The following is a 27,814-nucleotide window of genomic DNA, read 5'->3' as shown; positions in this document are numbered from 1 at the left end:
ACTATACTATTGAAAACAACCCAAATTTCCATCAATAAGAGAATATTTTAAAATTGTGGTACATCCATACAGTTCTCTGCCCACTTCATCCCAGCCACATTCTGTCCAGGGACTGGCTAGCTTTTGTTTTAGTTTATATATGAACGATTTGATTCTGCTTTTAGATGAACTGGCAGCAATGCCCTCCTGTCCTAGCAAAGTGTAGGGCTTCGGCATCAGACGGACTTGATGATGCTAATCTTACCTTCACCATTTACTCAGTTTCCTCCTCTACAAATTGATGATAATAATCCCTATCTTTGTCTATTATTAAAATATAATGCTTGCTACATGCCACGTACTGTTCTAAGCGTCTCCAGATATTAACTTTTTAATCCTTCCACCCATCACCCCTTTGAGTTAAACACTGTATTCTGATGAAGGAACTGGGGCACAGAGAGGTTAAATGACTTGGCAGGGTCACACAACGGGGAGAGGAGGAGTGTATTGAGCGGGGATTTTATCGCCCACCGTCTGGCTGCAGAACTTGTGCCAACCAGTGGGAACCAAGCCCATCCCCAGACGTGGCACGCGATGGGGACTCCGCACACGGCGTCTGCAGTGCGTGCGGCACTGGAGCGGAATCTGGTCTTGCCGTAGCCGCGACTTCTCCAAGTCGCATGAGGCTTCCAGGGCATCCCTGAAGCTGGGGGGCCCAGCCCCGGAATCCTGCGGCGTTGGGAAGCGGGCTCCTGCTCCCCGCAACAGCCGCGGGTGGGCGCTGTCGCCCTCGCCTGGCGCTGGCGCGCTGCTGGCGATCCCCGAGGCCAGGCGCGCCGCCTGCAAGATGTCCGTGCGCCGCGGCCAGCAGCCGGCGAGGCCCGGGACCCGCCTCTCCTGGCTGCTGTGCTGCAGCGCCCTGCTGTCCCCCGCCACCGGCTACGTGATCGTGAGCTCTGTGTCCTGGGCGGTCACCAACGAGGTGGACGAGGAACTGGACAGCGCCTCCACTGAGGAGGCAATGCCCGCGCTGCTGGAGGACTCAGGCAGCATATGGCAGCGCAGCTTCCCGGCCTCCGCGCACAAGGAGGAGGCCCACCTGCCGCCCCCCGCGGGCACCGCCCGCGCCCAGCCACCCCCAGCGCCGCCTGGGATGTTTTCCTACCGACGCGAGAGCGGCCCGAGGCTGCGCTCGGGCACCGCCCGCTTCCTAGCCCACGCCAGCGCCTGGGGCTGTCTAGCCACCGTGTCCACGCACGAGAAGGTAAGCCACTCCACAGGGAGCAAGCGGCAGGTGCCTGCCTGGCAGTGGCCTGGCACCCGGTCGGCGCGCCCAGGGGACAGGGAGAGGCTAACAACCACTCACATACTCGGATCCAGGTCTAACAGATGTGCCCAGTGAGCTAACAGATTGGCCCGTGGACACCCAGTAAATAATGGAACCAGATTATGCTTCAGCTCACCAGGCATGGCAGGAAGTGGTGGGTAGGGGCGGGCGGGAGGAGGGGGCTGACAACCAGGCTTCCTGCCAGGTGGATGAGGACTGAAGCGCAGTCTCCAGATGCTCACTTATAAAGACGTACAAATAACCAGCGCCTGACCAGATCTGGACAAAAGAAGCCACTCGATGTCCTTTGGAACCACAGAGTAGGCGCAGTCAGCCCCTCCCAGCTCACTGCACCCTCGGACAGATCCGAACTTCACTGTCACTTACTGACACCGAACAGAATCGAGGGACCGAGAGAAATACATCACCGAGGCATTGGTGGAAAATTTACATTTAGAAAAATGGAACTCAAGAATTTTTCTGGAAAGGAGGCTTAGTGTGCAAAGTGCATATATGCTGTAATGAGCTGTTGGCTGCAGATTTTATTGTTCAGTTTACAAAACGTTTTACTCACCTGGTAGACCAGATTCCACCATAAGCTGAAATGAGGTGGATAAATGATGAGATTGTAATATCCTTAAGTATACACCCTCCAGAATGCTTTGAGGGCTGTTAAAGATGTGCTTTTTGTTTGTTTGTTTGTTTATTGTTTTTTTTGTTTTGGTTTGGTTTTTTTACAAGGCAGTAATGCAAACTCCTATTTGCTTCATGCAGGAAAAATTAATATTTTATGTATAAGTTATTAGCCCCGGGGCAGGTTCTTGCCCCAGCAGTGGATCTCACTGGCTCCAAGGCTGTAGCCAAGTCACTGAGTTCTCCACTTTGCTTTCCTCGTCTATGACATTAAGTGGTTGACTAAGTAATTTTGAAGATGCTTTTTAGCTTAAAAAATTATCCAGATGACAACCTTATTCTGATTATAGCAATGATCTTAAACCTCCTTCACAGCATCCAAATGGTTTTCCACAGTTCTACATTACGCTCCTAAGACACACCTTAAGAAGATGTGAAACTTAAATGTGAAGCTGATTTTGGTTCAAAACACAAATTGTTTCAAGCAATTTAAAGTCTAGTGCCAACATATAAAAGATATTTTGACTTTTGACATCCCTTTTTGTAACTTTGTTACTAGTTCCCTTTTCCAATATTGTTATTTAATCCAAACTCAGTAAATTCAGAGAACATTTACCATGTGCCTGCCATGTGTACAAAGCATGACTCTAGGCAATATATGACAAGCTGAAAAACAGAATCTGTGAATGAACTCATACTGCCAATGAACTCATACTGCCATTTTGGAAGATTCTTTAATAGTGTTTTTTTAAAAGTCAAGCCATCCCTTATCACACTCTTGTCATGTAGCCCTTCAAAGACAAAGACAGCTCCTGAGTTTGGAGCTAAGTAACAATGCAGAACACTCTGTAAAGGGCAAAGCCAGTGAAGATGGGCATGCCAGACCCAGCAGGGCTTGAGAAGATCTAAGAAATATTTGCGTGTATGTCTGAGAATTTTACCCACTCTACTAAATGATCATGGAGAAAAATCAATATAGCACATTTCTGAACTTCCTTTAAGTTAAAAGGTTGAGAAACCAATTTGCCATAAGTTGCTGAATTATATAATGAAATATTATGAAATAATATTGATTACAATTTAAAAAATGACTAATACATGAGACAGTGATATGGTCCTACAAGAAACCGTAATAGAACGTTCCTGGAGTCCAAAGACCAGGTGTGATGTCCAAGTTAAGACTTAAATTCTATCCTCGAAGTTGCCAAAAATTTGAGGAAGGCAGTGGGGCTCCCAGGGGCAGCTTGTGGGTTTTAGCACCCCTCCATAAATTTCATTACCCCTTCCTTCCAAATAACTTCAGATTTAATAAAGTGAGTGTGTTCCCTATGTACTTGCAGCTTCAAGAATAACCCCCTCATCATCCCTCCTAAACAGAATGTCACTACTAAGCTTCTCTAGAGAAATTCTGGAGCTGTCGCTGGGTGAACTGGGCAGATTGGGAACCGCTGTGCTGTGCTTTAATTTATTCCCTGTCAGAACCGCGGCAATGCCATGCTCCCTTCACATCCCCCGTGCTGTACTTCCTGGCCGAGACACAAGCTACACTTCCCTCTCAGGGCGTTGGAAAACGACCCTGCATTGAAAAAGCCTTTTCTCGGTGTTAGATCCGAGGACTGCCGTTTGGGAACTGCGTGCCCATCAGTGATGGCCCCTTGAACAACAGCACGGGGATTCCTTTCTTCTATGTGACACTCAAGGACCCAGTGGTGGCGGATCTGATGAAGAACCCCATGGCCTCGCTCCTGCTGCCAGAATCTGAAGGAGAGTTGTGCAGGTAATGGGGATTTGCTTTGCCCCACAGGCCCTCCCATAGAGCAGAGAGGCTATGGGGGGTGGGTCCTTTCGTAGTCGCAGGACTTGACAGGGACCTGAGTTGCAAAGTGGTGATGTCTTCAGTGACTTGGAGTGGGAAGTGTAGGATGCTCCTGGAATCAGATCTGTAGACTTCCACCAGCCACCAAACTGTGTGATTTGGGGCAAGATACTTAACCTTTGGGAGCCTCCGTTTCCTCACCTGTAAAATGGGAATAGTAATTTCTACCTTGTAGGGTTATTGGGAGTGCTAACTTACAAATAAAAGACCTTTCATAGCAAAAGGCAAACAGGCATTTCTGTGAGATCCATAATAGCTATTCAGGACACATCGATTCAGGCAGAAGCCCAAATAGTGTTCTGATTAGGAGACAAAGGCTATAGGTATTTATAAGAAGGGGAAGGGGAAGAATTACATTAATAGAAGGAAGGCATTTTTACTGGTGCAGATAACGTAACATAGCGATGTCAATTTTAAGGAGTGTTTCTAATTTCCTTTGGAACCACAGAGTAGGTGCAGTCAGCCCCTCCCAGCTCATAATAACTGCTTTTTTGTTATCTTTGCAAACAGTTATTTGGGATGCAGTGTTTCTTTAGGCCCAGTCCAGAAGATATTTTGCCCTGTTTTAACTTTGCTAGGATTTGAGGCATAAAACATGCAAGGCAGTTCCTCTGGCATGGCAGCTCTGACTCCTTTTTAAAGTGGCTCCATTTATTTGTTTATTTGTTTGTTTGTTTGTTTTTGACAGGAGGGTTAGTAATATTTGGAACATGTCTTGGACAATACTGGGTAGGAAAATGGCAGCACTTGTTACAGAAAAGGGCGGGGTAGGGAGGAAGTTGGTGAAGGAAGAGCCAGTAGTTTGTCTATGAGGCACATACATGCAGCACAGAGTCTATTGTTTTTCGAATTAACTTATACCCCCCACTGGAGAGATGTGTGCAATAAAGACCTGGAATCCTTTCATACACTTTTTCAAAAACTCTAAAAGAAAAGATACTTAAGCACAAATGGAATGTTGATCTAACGCCTTTGTCTGAATTTAAAATGTAGAGCTTGAAATCAAATCCTGCCAGGGAGATGTGTGTGCCAAGCTGGTGTGTGGGCTGAGAATGATCCCTTCCCCCAGGGGCAGCAAAAGCAGCATGTGGCTTCAGGGGAGTCCCTTCACCCCCAGGGACTCAGTTGCCTGTAAAACGTAAGACTACACCAGCTCCAAAATTCTATTATTCTTTACGCAAAGCATGAAAAAAGTATTAAGCAAACAAACTTATTAGTTCTTAGGAGGGAAGTGGTAATAATCAATATAACAATATGCTGTAAAATGCAGTCTGGATAAGACGCTGTCACTTCCCTGGGACACTGATAGTGAGAGACTTAGAAGTGGAGATAGTTCCGCTGACCTAGTTCCCTACTGGGTATGGCAAGAAGCCGAGAAAAGGAATGCGTCATTTTTCATGGCATATTCTCCTTTTTCTTGGCCAGGTGAACTTGCTGTTACTGGAAGTATATTCCTAGGACACCTTTCTAAACTGCTGAGGTGTTCCTAATTCCTAATTCAGGCATTCTAAAAGCAGTCATCATGCCGATCCCGTTGATTCTAGAACCCAGAGTGCACTTGCTCTTGGAGACGGGCAACACAACACGACGGTGAACCAAGCCACCTGAGCGTTCAGGTAGTGGGAGGAGATATCTCCCAGAGGTCCCAGGCAGATGACTGCAGGAGCTGAAAGCTGGGAGTGGTGAGACATTTGGCTTAGAGATGTCCTCACAGGCATCCAGAGAACTGGGCATGCATGCCCACACAATGTGGAACCATACCTGCAGACTGTCTTCCTGGCCACAAACAAAACATGTGGACATCTGTGCAGCAGACGAGGTAGCTCATGGCCAGAGGTGGCCATCAGGGCCCAAGGGCATCAGGGTCTCAGCACACTTGTCACTCAAGCCTACAAGAGGCAGGATGGGCCACCACCCATTGGTACCCCTTTTGGTACATCGTGTGAACTCGGCTTCTCAGAACTGCCACCCCTCACACTGTATAAGCTTCTGAAGCATTAAAACAAACTTAAATAAATATCTACAAAATTAAGTTTAGTCTCAGTAAGCATCAAAGGTTCCCAGACCATGGAGCTTGCGATCATCCCAGAATCCATCATTTCCCATGAGCTGCTTAAACACAGGCAGATTCATTTGTGTAAGGTTCACACTCCAAGGTCAACACTATGTTTTGGATGTCGCCTCCAGAATCTTGATTATGTTGAGCACAGAGACTTAACCAGTCAAAAGTGGGTAGACACCAACACCCTGAACGAAAAAGCCAAGTAGGAACTCCTTGGGCCCCCTCAGCACAACAGCATTAGGTAGAAAAGTCTGTGGCTAAGAATTGCCCTGACAAACACCTGTGTGAGGTCAGGGGACAGCCCGGCAGTCAATGAGCTGCCCTTCTGCCTGATTCAAGGGCCTGGACACATGACCAGTGAGGAGGGGATGCCTTCCCAGACATTTTCTGTACTGCCCACTGGGCATTTTGGCTACCAGCTGCCTCTGCAGCCATGGGGGTTAGCCCCGGTTCCTGCAAAGCCTACACTGGGAGACACTGGTGAGCTCCACCTCCACCTGCAGGCCCAGGAGAAAGAAGCCACCCAACGAACAGGGGCCAAACACATGCAGGCCTAAGGGGACAGGGATGCAGGCCTAAGGGGACAGGGATGCAAGGAAGGCTGGACTGGCTCTCTGTACTTTTAGAGCTTCTCGTGGTGTGCAAGACAATTGTATACATATATTGTGTGTGTGTTTAATAAGTGCCTAGATGGATGGATAAAAGATAGATAGATAGATAGATAGATAGATAGATAGATAGATAGATAGATAGATAGATAGATAAGTAAGTGATAGATAATAGGTAGGTAGGTAGGTAGGTAGGTAGGTAGGTAGGTAGGTAAGTAGTAGGTAGACAGACAGATAAGAGATGATAGGTACATAGATGATACGTAGATAGGTAGAGAGATGACAGATAAAGTAGAGAGAGAGAGATGATAGATAGTAGACAGAAAATTGGTACGTAGGTAGGTAGGTAGGTAGAGAGATAGAGATTTGTGTACGTGTGTGTGTATTTTCACATATTCAACTATTATCTATTCTGAACACATATACTACAGTTGCCCCAACTGATTTCTCAAGTCTCTTCTTTACCACCTTGAACTTATCCTCAATCCAGCAGCCAGAGTAATCTTCCAAAGCCCAAGTTAGATCCTAGGGTTCCCCTACTTGAACTCTTTTGTTAGGAAAAATTATAAAACCCTTAGTGTGGCCTAGGAGGCCCTGCATCGCAGAGTGCCTGCCTCTCTCTCAAAACAGGTAATAGTGCCTGATCCTTTGCCAATTGACTTAATATTTGATTTATACCCTAGTGTTATGAAGTTGAGAGCTTACACCAAAAAGCTTGTTGCAATCAAAGCTAATGTATATGCTTGGCATGTAGCTAAGAAATACTTTTTTATTGCTGTGTAATTATTGACATAGAACATTGTGTAAGTTTAAGGTATATGATGTGTTGATTTATATGTTTACATACTGCAGTATGATTACCACTGCAGTGTTAATTAACATGTCATACAATTATTAATTTTTTTATAGTAAGTACACTTAAGATCTAGTCTCTTAGCAAGCTTGAAGTTTATACTACAGTGTTGTTGGCTATAACCAGAATGCTGTACATTAGATCTACAGAACTTATTCATCTTCCAACTGCAAGTATGTACTCTTTAACCAACGCTGCCCTATGTCTCCCTCCACTGCCCCTGGTAACCATCATGTCTCCCCAAAATGATACTTAGGTCCATTAACTGGCCTGTGTATTAAAGAGAAAGTTAGATTTAAACTGATATGGGTAAGGACATTGAGTATCCAAAAACCTCAGGAAGTTTAGTGCTGAAGAAAATACACAGCAGAAGTTATTTCCTTAACTGAAGCTGGGAGAGGCAAATATCTTGAGAATAATGAAAGGAAGAAATATTTCTGCATATTTTATAGGTTTATGGGAACCTTAAAGAGTTTTTAAATGAATCTGCAAAATTCGACTTGGGATAGTCTACCCTATCTAGTTATAGATTTTCCCCAAAGCTTTTCATCACCCTGATTTTCTAGTCCCTGTACTTTCCCTAAAATGTCATAATAAAGTTACTAGATTAATTGGACACAGTTGTCCTAGCTCCTACCCCAGGCCATATTGAATTGGCTGCTATTACTCTTCCCTTTTTCCTAGAGGAGATAATTTGAAAAACAAATCTGACCGGATAATAAGTAGAACGTGCCTTTCAGTTCTGAAAAAGGACTAGATTGATGGTTTCCATGAAGCGAAGTAGCCAAGAGAAATTTCTGAAGTTGAATAAACTACCTGACCTGTTTAGCGCCTCGTTTTGCCATCGGTGTCCTGGGGAGAGAAGGGGAAGCTATCTGAGGACTTTCTGGCTCTGTGGCTTATTGGAGGCAGGACACGCCAAGCATGGTAAAGACAGCGTAGGTGAGAACAGCACATGCAGATCGCTATGGGATGTTGTACAGTGGAACTCCCACAAATTTAGAGTGGTAGTGTGACTCTCCATTGCATGGAGACAGGACAAGAGGGCCACATCATAATGACCTGGATAGTCTTGTCCCTCCCCCAGCACAAGGACCAGACCTCTTAGGAGACAAGGGCTCATAGTTTGAAGGAGCTCCAGGGTGATTCTGACACTGCTTTAGAATAACGAGGACTTTAAGTGGGTCTTCTATGCATTTCCTGGATTTCCAGTAAATGCCTGCTAAGAACTGCGATTTGGCCACTGGGCCAAATTTATAAAATGAAGTCGAGATTGGTCTGAGAAACACAGAAAGACAAGTGGCTTTTCCACCCCGTCCAACATTACAGCCCTCTAAACCAGAACCTGCAAATGTGTCTTGCCTAATTTTTGTTAGTTTACACAGAGTCTGTTTCATTCCTTTACTCTGTTTGCTTCCTTGGTGCTGTGAGGTCTTTATTTCATCTGATGAATTCGGGATGGGACTCTATTTCTCAGCTCAGGTTAAGACGACGTATTGAGAATAAGATTGCAGTTCCTAAGAATCACTGGCAATCAGCGACCCCCATCCCCACTCCTGTTTTCCTCTCACACATGAGCACGTACAGTTGCCCTTGTGACTATGTGAATTTATGCTCATATCAGAGACTCAGTTATATAGACACTTAATAAGTATCGATTAACAAAGATAAGCCCACTGGGAGAATTTCTCCTCCAATGAAGTGTCTTCCCTTACGGAGCTTTCGGGCTCAAACGCCATAGATTTTAGAGTTTGCCTCTTGGCCAGCCCTGGGGACGGGGGAGGGCTCGTTTGTTGAACTACATTCTGCTCGATGGCATTGGATCAACTTTCATTTTGAAGATCCAGAAATAAATGGAATCAAAAGAGGCTTTTCCTGAAATGAAAAAGTTTCAATTGATGGGTTGGACAAATGCTGGGTTTCTAGGCAGACCTGGTTGATTATTGAGAAAGAAGGACCCAAAAACACTTTTTCCATCTTCCCCAAAAGGTTTTTTTATGAAAGATTGTCATGGTGCCCTGGGTCACACCCATTTCACTCTCCCAGGCTGAAGGTCTCTCTGCCCAACAACGAACAACATCTCTTTTCAGAGCTGACCGACCAGACCTCGGTGTGGTTTGGCATCAGAGGACAGACTAAGGTTCTAGTCTGTGAAGGAATCTAGTTTCTGAGGGATGTTGCCAGACTATAAATGGACTGAGGCCCAGTGAGTGTGTAAAACACTCACTGGTAGCTGTTCCAGATGATGACCTCTCAGAATGACTTGTTTGGAGGACTTCACATCGCAGAGGCAAGTCAACACCAAGGAATGACACATCAAAGTATTGCTGACATAGAGACACTCTCCTCTAGCAGCCCCTGTATTCATAAGCATGTTGACAGGAGAAGAAACTGCTTTGGCGAAGCAAGATTACTAACGGAAGGGTGTGGGTGGGAGGGGTGGTTTGCCTTTATGCCATGAGTGCAGGATAAATAGCACCAACAGCTAAATTAGTACATACTGAGTTAAATCATTGCTGCTAGACAAAAAAAAAAAAAAAAATAGAGAGATTCCAGAAGTAGAAATGCCTCTTAGCCACTCATCTCACCACCTCCATCTTTTTAACTGTTCTCATAATAATAAAAGATGCTGTTGATGATAGATGAAAGCCTCCACCCACAGAATAAGTGTGTGCTTGCCAGCACTTGCAGACAGCTAAGATGTATCCCTGTCAGCAGCCTGTCCACCTGAGACATGCTGTGCATTTCAAAGTACAGGGCCCAGCCTAATCAGATAGAGAAGCTGAATACCATCTCTCGTCACTAAATTTTGTTCACTGCCTTAGAAGGTAACATGTAAATCTTCTAAATAAATTTCTCCCTGTCTGGATTTGTGTTCCCTCTTCTCCTTTGCCCACATAGTCCTATAGTCCTTCTGAAGCTAAAGTTAACCTGCGAGGCTTTTTAAAACCCTGCCTGGGAAGAGGCAGAGAACTCCGCAGAGGGAAAGCTCAGAATTCCAGTGTTCAAGCATCTCTCCCACCCTCCACTCATCTCTATCCAGCTCCCATAGCAACCTGTAGCCACTTCTCTTTCCCAAATGTGTTTCAGCTCCATGAAGTTTTGTCCCCAGAGCTCCCAGGGAATCTCTTTTATGAATCCACTGACGATCCCAGTTCCTCAGATGACCCCTTTCCTGGTGCTACTGACTCCCTCTCCCCATCTAGTTCACAAACATTTTCCTGACCTGTTAGACATGGTGCCCTCTCGTACTGAAATAACATGCATTAGGATAAGGACACAACTCTCATAAATGTGCACCCTACAGAAAGCCTTTAGGGTTGTTATATAGATGTAAGGGTTTTATTAAAAGGTTCTTGGCCTCTGGCAATCACTAATCTATCTTCTTTATCAATAGATTTGCCAGCTCTGGACATTTCATATAAATGGAATCATATGTGGCTTTTGTGACTGATTTCTTTCACTTAGTACAAGACTTCATTCCTTCTTATGGCCGAATATTATTACATTGTATGAATAAACCACATTTTATTTATTTACTTTTATTTACCCATTCATCAATTGGTGGACAATTTCTTTCATGTTTCGACTATTAGGAATAATGCTGCTATGAATATTCATATACAAGTATTTGTATAGATATATGTTTTCAATACCCTTTGGTACATAGCTAGGAGTAGAATTGCTGGGTCATACGGTGACTCCATGTTTACCTTTTGAGAGACTCACTGTTTTCTTCAGTGGCTGCACCATTTTATAGTTCCATCAACAATGTATGAGAGTTCCAGTTTCTCCAAATCCTCACCAGTTCTTGTTATTACCTGCCATTTTTATTATAGCCATCCTAATGGGTGAGATTGTGAGCATCTTTTCATGTGCTTATTGGCTATCTGTATATCTTCTTTGGAGAACTGTCTATCAATGCCTTTACCTATTTTCAGTTGGGTTATTTCTCTTTTATTATTGAGTTGCCAGAGTTCTTTATATATTCAGGATATAATCTTTATCAGACATATAATTTATATTTTCCTGATGCAATTTTGTCTAATTCCTTTTTTTTTTTTTGTCATTGGAAGAAACAGAAAAACTAAAGATTCAATATTAACATACTGATTGTATATATTCTTGGTCAATGTCCTTTTACTTCCATAAGCTGGGCCTCCCCTATCAGAAAAGCATTGAAGTAACTTTCTTAAGGTAATACCATTGAGTACTTCCCTCCAGCTTGCTTCTCTCCACCACCTGTCACTCACTCACTGTTGCTCACCTGTACTCTTTAAATACTCCTGACCAGTTTCCCTGGATTTCTGCTTACCCTTTTCCAACCCACTCTCCATCTTGAAGCCAGAGGGATCTTTTAAAAATGCACGTCTCATCATTTCACTACCCTGCTTAAAATTCTTTAATGTTTACCCATTGCTCTTAGGATGACATTTAAAAATATTAACGTGGCCTGCGAGACCTGCGTGGCCCACCTCTGGGCAGTTCTCATCTCTCGGACATCCCCTGCTCCCTGCCTTTGTCCTGGCCCCAGTGTCTTTTCCGCCTGGGAATCTGTGCCTGTGCTGTTCCTTCTGTCTAGAGTGAGTTCCCTGCGCCCCCTTTACCTAACTATCTCCCATTCATTTCCAGATTTCCAGGTTGATGTTATAACATATGGAAACCTACCTATATTTTCAGGATCAGGAAACATTAGCAGGTTTCTATGTTATAATATTGAGTGAATAAATCATTAACTGTCTAGCAAGTTGTCTGATGTCTGCCTCTGAGGACTGTGTCCTCCTGGCTTTCTACCAGCCCCAGCAACTAGCCTTGAACATTACGAGGCTAAATATGCATTGGTTGAATATATGGAATATCTGAGTTCCACTTTGAGAGCTGGTATACAATTTTTGATTTCTGCTGTGACAAATGGCCACAAATCTTGTGGCTTAGAACAACATAGATGTATTCTCTTAAAGTTCTGGAGATCAGAAGTCTGAAATGGGTCTTATGGGGCTACAATCAAGGTGCCATCAAGGCTGGTTCCTTCCAGAGACTCTGAGAGAAAACAGTTTCCTTGCCTTTTCTGGCTCCTGGAGGCCACCTGCATTCCTTGGCATGTGGCACCTTCGTTGCTTCACTCTAACCTGTTGCTTCTGTTGTCCTATACCCTCTTCTCTGATCTTCTGGGTTCCTCTGATAAGGACCCTTGTGATTACATTGGACCCATCGGATAATCCCAGGTAATCTTTCCATCTCAAGATCCTTAACTTAATTTGCAAAGTCCCTTTTACCATATAAGGTAACACATTCTGGAGATTAGGTTATGGATATCTTTTGCGGGGGGACATTGTTCAACCAATCATAGATAGATATACCAGTTTGCATGCATTTGCAAGGGTAGATAGAAACCTGGTCATTTATTCTAAGGTATGCTAAGGCTCTCTTTGGCATTTTGGGACAGTCATAATTGTCTTTATTTATAATGGACCACATCCGAATCCCCATTCTGAGCATCTGACCCCATACTCTTCTTGCCTGAGTAACCCCACTGAGACATGCTTGGACCACATAGAGGCAGCCAATTCTTTGCCCTCATCACCATCCTGAAACCTGTTAGTGCTTCCTGGCTCCCCTTTTTCTTTGTCCAGGTTAGACTCCATGGTCTATCTTTATAATCACCCCCGAGACTACCTGCACCTCCTCTGTCCCTCTCTCTCTGGAGCTCCTGCCACACAGGGACACTAGATGTAACAGACTTTACTAGAGCTAGGGCTGTCAGATAAAAACAGACATTTGAATTTCAGATAAACAAACATTCTTTCCGTATAAGAATGTCCCAGATATCTTCTGGGACATATTATACTGAAAAACAGTTGTTGTTTATCTAGAATTCAAATTTAACTGGGCATTCTGTATTTTTAATTACTAAATTTGGCAACTCTAAGTACAGCCTATGAGAGAACCATGTCACATTCCATCCCTGGTCCAGTCACCGGCCACCCCTCATCACAGGGATAGAGGCACCTCGTTCCTTGCCACACTGCTAGGCAGTCCCTGCAAACTCCATGTGCCCTCTTTTCTCCTAGGAGTCTCAGCAACCTCCCCGAGCAAACAGAACAAAACCCTTCTGTCTCCTGCCTTCGCTCCCTTTCTCTCCTCTCAAACCCTGGCCCAGGGTGCACTGGGGAGGAGTCCTGGCCTTGCCTTGATAATCAAGCTCATTAAAGTGCTTTCCTAAACAAAAAGGCAGCTCTTCCTGAGATGGATTTGCTACCCTCTGCTCCCGCTCCCCGAACCCAATCACAGGAGATGCCCAAACTCAAAAACAGCCGCAGTCAGTTATTGCTTCTTTAATAGTGCTTTTTTTCCCCTTCCCTCAGGAGCCTGGGAATGGAGTTAAGCTAGAATCAGTGGTCAGGAAATGGCAAATGGTGTATCAGACTGCGGGGTCATGCAAAATGCTCAATGGGGAACAAGGGGGAATAAGAGGGATACAGACAAACTTGGGGGAGGTCCAAGTAGGCAGAGCAGGGTGTTCCTTTTGTGCCACTGCTGCTTACATACCCAGGCTGGGGACGGAACTGTAAAGGCCCTGGACTAATCCAGAAAGAACAAGGCTACTAGTGGATTCCAAACTTTGCACTGGCAAGGTCTCTTTCTACTTATTTTCTCCTAAGGTTTTTACAAACTTCATTAATTAGAGATTCAATTTTTATAGTTATTATGCAGATCGCATCCCACCATTCTTTCATTCTTAATCCACAAGAAAAATTCTCAATTCAACTACTACATTTTTGCAATGCCAGAAACATAGCAGATTGCAACACTTGTAAAGGGTACACAATGTTCTCACAAGAAGCAATCTACCTAAAAATGTGGGCATGTCTGCTGTCTCTCTTGTTACAACTCAGCAGGATGTGTAATAAAGAAAAACTTCCCGGCAGATGAAAGCAAGTTCCTTAAGTATAAGCAAAACATATGCTTTGTTTAACAAATGTACCTCTCTCAAGATTTTAATGCAATATAAGGGTTGAGAATGAGTTTGAATGAGTCATGCTTCAAGGCAGCAGTTTATTTTATGATACACGCCATCTTTGAAAGGAGACTTTGTTAGGGTCCTTGGCCAGCTACATCAGGGGTCCCTAAGACCACTCTCATTTTTACTTAAAAATGAATATGCACTTCCCATCTTCTCTCTAATACACCTCTGTTGCATTTATTGAAAAATAAATTTTTAAACACAGTGATCTCCCTGTTATCCAAGGAGGACATGTTCCAAGCCCCCCAGTGGATGCCTGAAACCATGGACAGTACCAAATCCTATATATACTGTGTTTTTTTTTCCTACACATACATACCTATGATAAAGTTTAATTTTTAAATTAGGCACAGTAAGAGATTAACAATACCTATTAATAAAATAGAACAATCATAACAATATACTGTAGTAAGAGTTATGTGAATATGGTCTCCCTCCTTCTCTCTCTCTTCCTCTGATAACTGATCTGATAAGCAAGACAGTTACTGATTGATTAACAGCATGGAGACGCTGGACAAAGGAATGATTCACATCCCAGGCATGACAGGACAGCTCAAGATTTCATCATGCTACTCAGAACGACTCTCGACTTAAAACTCATGAATTGGTTATTTCTGAAGTTTTCCACGTAATATTTTCAGTCCCCGGTTGACTCTGGGTAACTGAAACTACAGAAAGAAAAACCATGGATAAGAAGAGACTGCTGTACATACTTTTGAGGAAAACTGATGAAGAGGAATTTTCACTCAGAAGACTAACCTTATAATCAGCTCTTTGTTCTGCTTCTGTAGATATGCTTGCTGCATAGGACCTAGGGCAGGGTAACCTCGAAATTAATGAAAGACTCATCCTCCCTTTTGCTTGTTCTGTCTAAGTAACAAATGTAACTGCCTGTAACCCATAGCAACTCTCACAGTCTGTAACCGTCTGAGGACAAATTAGCCAATTGGCCCATGCCAAGTCAGCCCCATAAAAGCAAAATTGCCCCTGAGCTCAGGGCCCAGATCCTCAGAGCGCTAGCTCTTCTGGGACCGCCAGCGTAATAATCCTGAGTTCTCCAATTCTCCAAGTGGTGCTTAGTTTCCCGCCGGTCTGATTTTTGCAACATTCCTGCAATACTGACACTACAAATTGTGGTGCGTAGTTCAAGGAGTGTGTCAAAACCAGGGGTGTTCTTGCCTTGGGTTTAGTGATCACGGGGCTGGCAGGCCCATGAAAGCTGATTTTTTTATGGATGAGGTGAGGAAACCTCAAATGGGTTGGGGAACCATCACATAGGCACACACAGAGCCAATGGAGCCTCACCAAGCCAACACAGGATCTGCCCGCCGTTCACTTCATGATGGGATGGTGGGCAAGTCACTTAATCCACCTAAAGCACAATTTCTTCAACTGTAAAAAGGGGACATCATAGCACCTACCTTGGCCATGGCCTCGGTCGCTGTGCTCCCCAGGAGGCCCTGTGTCCCATGTACACTGGCCAACACCTGACCACGCCAGCTTCCCAAGGGATGTTAAAGTCTCTTTCCAGCCACTCTCCATCCCGGAGGAATGGGGGATGCCTGTTATCTCCGCACAGAGAGAGATCCATGCCACCGGTTCTTTTTGGAACCAAAAAAATCTGCTCCAGGTGGCCTTCTGGGTCCAGGTCTAGAAACAATGGACAACTTTTAAAAGTCAGAATCTCTGTTTTTATTTTATTTTCAATCTTTAATAAAATCGTTAGTATTTCGTCTGATGTTCTATCATCATTTTAATATGTGAAAAATGTTCTTTGAATGCAGGAAAAATATCGTCGACCCGGAAGATCCCCGATGTGCCCGGTTAACATTCACCGGCCAGATGATTACGGTGTCTCCCGAAGAAGTGGAATTTGCCAAACAAGCCATGTTTTCAAGGTTTGTATGTGCTTTAAAGTTGGTTTTCCCAGAAACACATGGTACTAAAAGGCAGAGGTCAGGGCTGTGCCATGTAAAACCTCTGAGTCCGTGACAATAATGGTCTGAGCTGTGGCAGCACTGCCAACCTCACGCTGGCTGTCTTAGGTGTTTTTCCCAGTTTGCACTTGGACTTAGAATTTTGTTTGTAACATTTTTAGGTATAAATAAAATTTTTATTTTTATGAAGTGTTTAAAAAGTGAGCCACAGCCCATGCCCTTAACGATAAGGGGAGAAGGCAAGTTGGTAAGTGGCAGAAGTCTTGCTTGCTGTGAGTGGCATCCCTGTCCACTCCGGCTGGCTCTCAAATCGGCCCAACAGTTGCAAGTCTGCTGCAGAAATGGAAACCTTCCAGTGAATAGGTTTGTTTCATGGGCTCCCGATTCTTTCAAGGTTTCATTCAGAGACACCTAAGCCATTCTTTCTGCTTTCTGATACAATAACTGACATTCACTGAGCCCTTCCTCTATGCAGTTGCTTTTTGTGTGCCTAATTGTTTCCTCCCACACATTCCTGTGGTCTGAGCACCATTGTTGTCATCCCATATGATAGGTGAGGAAACTGGGGCTTCAGAGAGCAAACCACCCACAAGGCATCACAGCATCAGCAGTCAAACTGGGATGTGAACCAAGGAGCCCGGTTCAAGACTTGAGCTGTTTGTTACCTTGTGGGAACAATAGTCCTGCCTTCCTAAGGTTGTCCCAGACCCCATCCCTGATTCCTCAGCTTTTGTTTCTGGCTAGACTGAGCAGATAGGGAGCTGGGTGACCTGCCAGAGGACACTAGAGTTGGGACCTACACTCTGGGAGGGTCTTACCTCTGGCATGAACAGCTGCATCACACCCTCTCCTTTATTCCCTAGACACCCGGTCATGAGGAAGTGGCCTCGCCAGTATGAATGGTTCTTTATGAAGATGAGGATACAACACATCTGGCTTCAGAAATGGTATGGAGGAGTAGTGGACATTTCAAGGGAGGAATATTTCAAAGCAGTTCCAAGAAAGGCCTGATGGAGTGAGAAGCAAGTCCTTGGCGTTTGTGGAAAATGAAAACCTTTTAAGTGATGCTGCCAGACAGCTACTGGCTGCTGTCTCTTTACGGAAGGTTCGGAGCAGCCCTGTCATCCTCACAGTAGATTGGAGAGGGGGACTAGGGCACCCCTTGCTAAGACTGGAGACTAACGTGGTTGTTTGCAAATCCCCAATTCACACAGATACTTCACACGTATCGTCCTCGTTTACATTGTATTCAGTCCAGACTCACCTATCTGGGAATTAGTGTTGGTTGTCAAAGTGACGTGTTGAGATAGTTCCTGTTCCATTCTTTAAGACAGAAAAAAAAAAGAAGATGCCTGTATGTATAATGTGATTGCTTTGTATTGTGAGAGTATTTTTGTCGCTTGCTGTACCAAAAGCAGTGTCTTGGTTCAAAGCTCATAGCAACCACAGAGGTACTAAATATGAGTCCCAAAGCCACAATTTTGTGTTTATGGTGAGGGTGCAGGATTTTTTGTCTACGGATTAGTCATCATGCTGCTGGATTGCAAACGCATAAGAAGTACCATTTGCTAGAATGTATTGGTCACCTAGGGAACTTTTTCCTCACTGTGACATGATGAACTATGCAAGGACACACACAGTTTTGCGCACAGCCCTGTTCTATGTAAGCAGGACACAGAGGTACGTTGTTTGGGGCCGGGGAGCCAGCTTTGGCAGGAAGCTCCCTGACTCCACGGCTCATGCTTCTAACAGAGGGCTCACTTCTCTCAGGCCTGAGGAGTGGAGTCCGAAATAAAAAGCATCTCTTTCTGTGCTTTATAGAGAGGAGAGAGGTGGGGTGAACCTGGGAAGGAAGCAAAGGTGACATGTAAGAGAAAAAAGGAAAGAAGCCAGTAAGGGACGGCGTGCTCCCTGCCCAGCCTCGGGCCCGACCCTTGGCAGGGTCATCTCATTTAGCCTTACAGCCAGTGAGATGCGTACTGTCATTGTCACTTTCAGGCAAAGAAAACTGAGGCTCAGAGGAGCTAAGTCAACATCTCCAGGTCTGACTCCAGACCTCACTGAATGCAATGAATGGAGGGGTACCTGGAAGACCCATTTTTAAGAACAAAAGAGCAAGACAAAAGAATTACTGAAGTGCACAGCCAAGATCTCTTATATTAACTTCAACAGAGAATCTAGCAGTACCCAGTTTTCTGTCTTTCTGTAATGGCTATAAACTCTCTTTGGTGGGTTAGGTATGTTATATAACATAAAAATGCATCGCTACATATAGGATATACACATTTTTAAGATAAGCAAAAGCGTTACTAATGGTTACACATTTGTTTAAAAAATTAAGACATGAAGAGTTTGAGTTGTCCAAATATTTTTAAGTGCCTGTTACTAAAAGCATAGTAAGATGCACAGAATTCTTTATTCATTAAAAGCCAATTCTCAAGAGTTCCTAACAATAGCAATTTTTAATATAAAAGCATAAGATGACAGAAGATATTTAATATTTTCAGAGTTTAAAGTTATGCTACTCCCATTTTAGAGATTAGAGGGGAAAACTGGAAGGACTAACTACATACTCTGGAAGTCACCTTGAACCTTAATTCTTTGGGCATCACTACCTCCTGGTCCTGTCTTGTGGATAATGTTCCCATGCTAGGTTTGCTTTTATAATCAGGTTCCTCATTAAAGGTCACCCTTCTGCTTCAAGGGGCTTTGCAGTATGGGTGCCATTCATAACCACTGATGAATGTTATTAGTTATAGATCCGAATTACAGGAAACAAAATCTGAACAGGTTGGATAACTAAGAAGATCGTTGAATAATGTGTCTGTTTGAGACTGATGGACCCTATTCAGGGCAGTAAGTTTCAGCAAATCTCTAGAAATTTACATTGATTAAAATTTTAAAGACCATACTGGAAGTTTAGAAGTGGCAGTAAGGCAAGAAAAGGAAAATGCATAAGACTGGAAAGAAAGAAATAAAAGTATCCCTGTTTATAGATGACATAATTGTCTACATAGAAAATTCCAAAAGATATATTTTTAAAAAAAAAACAACCCTCCTAGGACTGGAAAATGAGTTTAGCGAGGTCTCATGATACAAGATCAGCACAAAAAATTTAATTGCATTTCTATGTATTAACAATGAGCAAAATGGAGACCAAAATTAAAAACACAATACCATTTACAATCACTCCAAAGAAAGTAAATACTTAGGTATAAATTTAACAAAACACGTACCGGATCTATATGCTAAAACTTAAAAGATGCTAATAAAAGAAATTAAAGACCTAAATAAGTGAAGAGATATACTATGTTCATAGATTGGATGACACAAAATAGTAAAGATATCAATTTTTCCCAGATTCAGCTATAGGTTTAATGCAATTTTTATCAAAATCCTAGCAAGGGTTTTGTAGACATATTGAAACTTATTCTTAAAGTTCCAAGGCACAGACCTTGAAATAGTTAAAACAATTTTAGAAAAGAAGAAGAAGTAGGAGAAATCACTCTACCCAATATAAAGATTTATTATGTAGTTACATTAATCAAGACAATGTAGTTTTGTTGGAGTCATAGACGCATAGATCAATGGAATAGAACAGAGAATTTAGAAATAGACCCTTAGAAATATTCACAACTGACTTTTTTTTTTATAAAGGTACAAAACTAATTCAATGGAAGGAAGATAGTCTTTACAATGAATATGCTGAAGCAATTGAATATCTATAGGCAAATAAAAAGAACCTCAACTTAAACCTCCTACCTTATATAAAAATGAACTCAAAATAGACAATACCTCCAAACATTAAATGTAAAACTATTAAACTTTTTTAATAGAAAATTTGGAAGTCCTAGAGCTAAGCAAAGAGTTTTTAGACCTGCCACCAAAAGTACAATTCAGAAAAGAAAAGTTTGATAAATTACACTTCATCAAAAATTTAAACTTTTGCTCTGAAAAAGACCATGTGAGAGAATGAAAAGATACATAGTGGGAGAAAATATTTGCAAACCACATATCCAACACAGGACTAGTGACTAGAATATACAGAGAACTCTCAAAACTCAACAGTTTTTTTTTTTTTAAGTCCAATTCGAAAATGGAGAGCATGAACAAACATTTCACTGAAGAGGACATACGAATAGCCAATAAGCACATGAAGAGATGCTCAATATCATAAGTCATCAAGGAATTTCAAATTAAAACCACTATGCACCTACCAAAATTGCTAAAATATAGTAACACCAAATACTGGCAAGGATGCAGAGCAACTGGATCAGACATATACAGCTGGTGGGGACATAAAATGGGAACAGAAAACCATTTGGCAGCTTCTTATAAAATTAAACATGCAATTGCCATACCACTCAGTAATTGCACTCCTAGGCATTTAGCCCAGAGAAATGAAAAATTATGTTCGCACAAAAACTTGTATATAAATGTTCATAGCAGCTTTTTTCGTTCTACTCAAAAACTATAAACAACCAGATGTCCTTTAATGGGTGGCTGGTGAAGCTAGTTGTGACACATCCATGCCATGGAATACTACTCGGCAATAACTAATTTAATTTCTGATATGAGCAACAATTGGATGACTCCAGAGAATGATGCTGAGTGAAAAGGCCAATCTCAAAAGGTTGCATACTATATAAGTCCATTTACATAACATTTTGAAATGCAAAAGTCTAGAAATGAAGAACAGATTAGGGGTTGCCAGGGAGGAAGACGGAGAAGGAGTGAGGTGGGTGTGACTATAAGAGTAACACGAGAGATCCTCATGGTGATGGAAATGTGCTGTAACTTGACTATATCAATGTCAAAATCCTGGTGGTGATATTGTACTATAGTTTTTGCAAGATGTTGCCATTGGGGAGAACTGGGTAAAGTCACACAGGATCGCTTTGTGTTATTTCTTATAACTGCATGTGAATCTACAATTATCTGCAATTATTTCAGAATCTACAGTTATCTCAGAGTAAAAAGTTTAATATAAACAAAATTTACGCCTTAGCTATCTCTCTTGTTGGTTCTTAATGAAACGAAGAACAGAGCTATGTGCCAAAATTTAGCAGAACAGACATTAGTTTTCTTTTGTTAAGCACTAACGTATGCATTTGTGGAAGAGATAGAAGACTTCTCTAAAAGTTTTCTAGATGTATTCAATTTAATATTGAATACAAACTAATTAGAATTCAGCAAATCTGCTGTTTAGATTTCATGCGGGACACTTAGAAGGGGAAGATATCTTTAAGTTTCTGACATAAAGATGTTGATTAAGCCATCATTATAAGTAGGTATTCAAGTCTGCACATAATGATTCTCCATGGATGTTTACAGCAAGGAACTATTATATTTCCCTTCATCTCCCTCTAAACATTGTGAGGAAGAATTCTTCTTTTGTTTCTGTGAATAAAGCTATATCTTGATCCCCATGTTTTTTATTGATGGCGATTGTACATGTCCATAACCTTGGTGTAGAGAGTAATTCTGATGTTATTTGTTTCAATATGCCTTATATACACTGACTTGTTACAAACGAGTTGTTTTTTGGTTGAAGTGTTTTTCTACAATATTTCTAGTAAGTCTATATTTCATTTTAAATAATTTAACCATCAAACACTATTCTGAAAATAAACTTCTCTAGAATAATTTATTGATGCTTGTTTGATTGCAATAATGGACAGCAAGTCAATTATTATAAAATTCGAATTATAATGAAGCTCTGTGCTGTGCGATGCATGTGGAGTGTAAAATCTATTTTCAAAGCTGGATATGTCTGTTTAACCAATGACTGTTTCATTTCTGATATGATTTCCATGCCTGATTAAATAAAATTGATATTTATATATAGTTCTATCATGTAGTATTACAAATTGACGTTGTAAGATTTCTAAGAAAATAGAGGCTGTTGCAATAAATCAGCAATTAAATTTCCAGTAGATAAGCAAAGAATTAGCCAGGTGACTTCTATCGACACAATCTTTAGGGCTCTGAATACAATGCACTTAATTTGCAGACCCGAAGGTGCTGAAGTAGCTGCACTGTGGTGTTCCCATTTTTGGAAGTATTTGCCATTTTTAGCATAGTCGTTATTCCTAGAGTTGAGGAGTACAAAAAAGCTCCATTTTACTGATGAGAAAACGTGTCCAAGGGGTCAAAAAATGGCCAAGAATGACACACGCCCACGAGAACAATTAGTTCTGCAGCTTCCATGGGCCACCCATCATACTCCAGCTTCTCAGAGACGTTCCTGTCCCCACTCAGACTGACCGGCCAGCCCACTTCACCCGGGCCTGAGCGTTCCCCAGGACATGGGATTTTCAGTGATAAAGTCAGGAAAGTTCTGGGTGAACTGGTGGACTTGTCACCCATCCTCCAGTCCAGCTCGGGCCCCCATGTCCTGAGCAGGTCATCTCCAGAACTGCCCCAACAGAAACACTTGCCTTCAGACATCTCAACTCACCCTCATCATCTGACTCACAGTCTCTAGAAGCTGTTAAAATGGCTAAAGAAGAGAATTTCAGTGATATAAACAAACTTTAACACTTCATGGTTCCCAAGGGTTCATAGAAGTGTAACACAGGGCGGAAGCTTTCTTCATAAGCTAAAGCAGGTGTTCTCAACCCCTAGACCAGCACAGCACAGGACAGCACAGCACAGCACAGCAGGAGGTAAGTGGCAGGTGAGTGAGCTGAGCTTCATCTGTGTTTGCAGCCGTTCCTCAGCGCTAGCATCACCACCTCAGCTCCACCTCAGATCATCAGGCATTAGATTCTCATAGGAGCACCAGCCCCTGGTGCCAAAAAGATTGGGGACTGCTGGGCTAAAGAATGAGCTACAAGGAAGTAAGCATAGGGACCAGAGCTGCCTTGCCATTTGGGGGCTGGCTGACTGGATATCCTGCATTTCTACTCAAACAGAGCATTTACAGGGACGCATGTAAGTTGTGGTGTGCTGACAGGGCACCCTGGGCAAGACTGGCTCCACCTTGGATCTGGAAATTTATGTCAACAAAGGTGACCAACAACAACAACATGGTGGGATGACGGTGGTGAACAAGGCACTGGCCTCAGGATGCTTATGTTCTGTAAACAACATAGGTTTTGTAAACAGGTTTTAAAGCCAGGGAATCCGATAATATCTGCAGGTGCTGTTCCATCATTCGGCCAGTCTCCTCGACGTTCCCACCATTTTCTGTTGGAAGCACATGCACACCCCAGCCCGGAGAAATCCAGTGTTCATCTCTGCACCTCAACCGAGAAAAGCCACAACTGCAAGAGTTGGTCCCACCTTAAAGCTGGTGTCCACATCCTCAACTGGGCCCTCCATGCTGCCCGAGGACCCTAGCATGGTCCTCCCTCCATTCTCTTAAGCAGATGTTTCGAGTTTTCTCCACCATCTTCAGCCATTACAGCCCATACCTTCATTCTCCTCATTCTCAGCAAAAATCAATCATGCTTCCCAGAGGACATTCTAGCCTTCAGATGAGAGCTCCTTGTACCTTCTTAGAGAATATTCTACAACAGCACAGCCCCTTTCCTTCTCTTCTGCTCAGAGAGCAAGGCAAGGTTTATCAGAGGTAGAAGCTGGTGAGATGGAGGAAGGGCAAAACAAGGCGGAGGTTGGGGTGTTTTTTCAGGGTGGTAGACATGTCACATCATGGGAACTAAGCTGCAGAATGAATGAAGTGAAGGCAGGAGAGGGTGATGCAGAGAGAAGCCAGACCATCGGGGGACCCAGTTAAACAAAGAACAGCTGTGATACTTGAGTAAATTAGTTAGAACAGAGAGAGCTGTGTGACCCAGGAATCTCCAGAGCCAAGCCATCAGGGATGACAATAGCCATGGCTATAAAAACGGCTGTTGATGAGACCAGAAGATGGTGCCAGGCTGAGTCAGGTGCCATGGTCAGTGAGTGAAGAAGCATGAGTGAGCAGGAGGTGGGGAGGTGCCAGCGGGAGGAGATAAAGAGGCTGATATGAGGCATCGGAGCCCATCCTGGTGTCAGCTCTTGCTGAGATTATCCTAAAGACATAAGCTTTAAAGGATTCCCTTTGTTCTGTCTCATTTAACTAGAGAAGTAATGATATATAAAGCAGTAACATGGGCTTTACAATAGACCGGCAGAGCTTGAGGCCATTGTTTCCTAGCTCTGTAAATTTGGGAACTTAGTGAATCCTTTGAATCTGTTTCCTCATGTATAAAATGAGATGATTATAATATAGTGTCTGGCGCACCATAAAGGTTAAAGAAACAGTGGCATTCGTACGACAGTGTTTCCACATTGTATATTAGTCATTTGTCCACATGCAGTCTCCTCAGCAAGGCTGTGAGCTCCCAGAGGTTGACTGACTGATGTCACACATGGTCCCATTTCCGGCTCATGGTAAGTATTGGGCAAATGGTTGTGGCAAGATGGATGTGTTATCTGCAGCTTTGGGCCAGCGCTTCCTCAGGCCTTAGTGGATATCTCCCCCTCCTGCTGTGAATCTCCTCGCTAGTTTTCTTGCTCCTCATTGAGGTCATCTGTCTTCCTGACCCCTTCCACATAAACAGCCGACTTTCCCAGAGCTTCTAGCAAAACTTCCTAGCTCCCAAACCTGGCAATTTGTTCACCTGGCTGCAGAAAGAATTGCTCCGCCCCCTGGTGGCTGTACCTGGGAACCTCACCTTTCTCAGAACCCAGAATCCAAGCGAGAAAGAACTCTGGGTCCAGAATGCAGAATCCAGGCCAGAAACTGTGGGCCCAGGAGCCACCTTTTGTGAAGCATCCCTAGTGGACACACATACACCCAAGCTCTCCTCTTTGAAACTATACTCAGACCGATGTTTTCTTGCCCACAATGAGAGGACAAACACAAATACTTTGTGAATGAAAAAGGGGTTACATGGCAGGCCTGACAAGCTCAGTGACCGAAAGTAACCTGACAAGGATGATCTAATCATAAATTCCTAACTGAACTGGTCATGATAGGTAGTCACGTCCCAGGCCTACAGCTTCCTTAGTAAAAAGTTAATCTTTACCTTAAGTGAGCCCTGCCCGTTGTCTATGCATCTAGGTTATTATACCTTTGAAATGTCAAAGTAATTTTCTTTTCCAGATTCCTTAGAGGCATAACCTCAGGCACCAGAGCTCAAGGCTATGAAACCCCTGGTTATCTTGTTATCCGCATACAATCACTATTTACTGTAAATGTTAGATGTTAACTCTCCTCCACCTATGGATTAAAAGTGGATATCTCTCCATTTTACTTTTTATCCCATCCTAGAGATTCCCCCCCTTTGCTTTCTCCTGCCTCCTTAATCTACCATCAGTGGATTTCATGTAACCTTCCTTATGTTTCCTTCTTTGATTCTAAGTGCGTAAAAAGAAGGGCCAAACTGCCATTCTCTGGAGCATTTTCTCAATCCATTGTGATCTTACCTCCAAGCACGTCCTCAGTTATGGGCTCAAGTAAATACTTATAAAATTTTTCTATAAGTTAGGACTATCTTTCATCAACAACTTATGACATTTTGATAGTGACATTTTAATTGCATATTTGAGTTCATTCTAAATTATTTATTTGTATTTGCATTATTTATAAAGGACAATTTAATTATTTAATTACAGCAGTTACTGTAATTGAACTCCTGCTATGAGCTAGGCATTTTACATACTTTTTTTTTTTTAATTGCGTTGAGTTTTTACAGCCGCCCAGCAAGGAAAAAAATGTTTCTGTTTTCTATGTTGGAAACCTGTGACTCAGAAAGTTCTCAGCGGGAGTCACGACGGGTGGAGGCCAGTGGGTGCTTAGCCCAAGACTGTCTGACTCCAGCCTTTTCTCCCCACTTTTAATACTTTGGGGTGTTAAAGAGAAAACCACAGGCCCAAAATGGTGTCACTTTTGTGCTAAAGCCCATGATACCTAACTGCCGTTTTGACCTAATCAACCCGCCTGGAATGTTCTGGTCAATACCAATGAGATCATCTGTCACGGTGGGCCCTTTCCATCCCCCATGGAGAGAAGAGAAAATCTACATGATAAAAACCCTTGTCATTCTCTCTCCCCACCCCCAAGGATGTCCTGGTCTAAAGCTAATGCTGTCTTTCCTTTTATCAATAGCTCCCTTGCCCCACCCTTCTCCCTGTAAAAATCTTCCATTTTGCACACCCCTCAGAGCACCCTTCTATTTGCTACATGGGATGCTGCCCAGTTCAAGAATTGCTTATAAAGCCAATTAAACCATCAGATTTACTCAGTGAGATTTTGTTCTTTAACAGGAGTTTTAAGAAAGAGCCCAGTCTTGTCTGCATAGCTTTCTTTCTCATCCTTCCATTCCCACCCCGGTGAGTGACCATGTCTGGTATGGCCGCAGGGTCAGGCAGGGCTGCTTCCAGCAGACATGGGACCATAAGTCAGTGAAGAACTTACTGAGAGTCAGTTCCTGTGTTAGCCCTTCGCCAGCTGGACATTCATCAGTCCTTGCAGCGACCTGGGAGGTCAGCCTTCATTCTATTTGCCAAGTGAAGAAACTTGCCTAGAGTCATGCAACTGGTAACTGGTAGCACCCTGTGTGAGCCCACACTTCTATGTCCACCCTCTGAATTACTACCTAACATGCTTCTTTATGTGGTTTTCAGTATCAAATTGTGAGTCAATTTTTTATTTTGATTCGGTACTACAAGAACAATAAATCAAATGTGGAGCCACAGCCCCCAGAGAGGCAGGAAGATTTTGCCATCCTCCCCACCCCTAGCCCACTTCCTCTTGGAACTTTGGCTCTTCCAGCCCTGCCAACCACTTTGGAGCTAAGTCCCTGCATGAAACTCCTCTTTACCTGAAACATCTAGTGTTTCTGTTTACCCGATTTGACACTGACTAACATACCTTCTAACGTAAAAGAAATGTCTGTGGCATTGATCTCTTAGTTTCCCATGAAATAAAAAAGCATTTGTGTTTTCATGACTGTGTCTCACATCTCCCAAGTTATCATATAATATTTTAATGACTTTTTAATGCATCCTCTGGATCTAGCTTATGAACGCTACCTTTTTATAGATGCTTTTGAAAGAATTATATAATTGACCTAAGAGCGTTTGGGAACAATAAGATGATATGGCTGTTTTGGGTTGATTTGTTTGTTTTAACATAGCAATTATTTTTATTGTATTCATCCATGTGTGCTACATTCTAAAAAGTAGCTGATGATCTTTTAATAAAGACTCAAACAACTCTTGCTCCAGACATTACACTGAGAAAGGAAATATTCACTCTGCCATGAATCTGTCTGGCATAACAAATTTACATGAAGCTAGCTGCAAAGTTAGCTAAACACAATTTTTCTCCCAAGGTTATGTGACAGCTGTAAGATGTCATAACAAACCACTTTTCGAGTGACTTCTGCTTTCTTGTAGAGAAACCGTGCTCTAGAATCAGTGGCTGACAGAAACTCTGCAGTTTGAAATCAAAGCAGTAGGAAAGAACCATTCCACTTTCACCAGGAAGATCTGTCTTTAACATAGAAAAGTTATTTCC

General features: G+C 42.9%; 1 protein-coding gene across 1 annotated transcript; it reads left to right on the top strand.

Annotated features, from left to right (window-relative positions):
• Positions 1-643: 643 nt before the first annotated feature.
• On the top strand, positions 644-22,146 carry CREG2 (cellular repressor of E1A stimulated genes 2). Its single transcript, XM_039840095.1, has 4 exons — positions 644-1,243; positions 3,547-3,716; positions 16,147-16,260; positions 17,163-22,146. The coding sequence occupies exons 1-4, from the start codon at positions 827-829 to the stop codon at positions 17,308-17,310; spliced, it is 849 nt and encodes a 282-aa protein (XP_039696029.1). The 5' UTR covers positions 644-826; the 3' UTR covers positions 17,311-22,146.
• Positions 22,147-27,814: the final 5,668 nt, after the last annotated feature.

This window comes from Pteropus medius, unplaced genomic scaffold (genome assembly GCF_902729225.1).
Source record: "Pteropus medius unplaced genomic scaffold, Ma_sr-lr_union100, whole genome shotgun sequence".
In the NCBI taxonomy this organism is placed as follows: Eukaryota; Metazoa; Chordata; class Mammalia; order Chiroptera; family Pteropodidae; genus Pteropus; species Pteropus medius.
The sequence above is the reverse complement of the archived record's forward strand: the minus strand, read 5'-3'. Positions and strand labels throughout refer to the sequence as shown.

What these genes read in the sequence shown, in the direction of transcription:
- CREG2 (XM_039840095.1), top strand. Translation starts at nt 827, where the DNA reads ATGTCCGTGCGCCGCGGCCAGCAGCCGGCGAGGCCCGGGACCCGCCTC. An exon ending in TCTGAAGGAGAGTTGTGCAG is followed by an intron (nt 3,717 to 16,146) that starts GTAATGGGGATT and finishes CTTTGAATGCAG; the next exon opens with GAAAAATATCGTCGACCCGG. An exon ending in AAACAAGCCATGTTTTCAAG is followed by an intron (nt 16,261 to 17,162) that starts GTTTGTATGTGC and finishes TTTATTCCCTAG; the next exon opens with ACACCCGGTCATGAGGAAGT.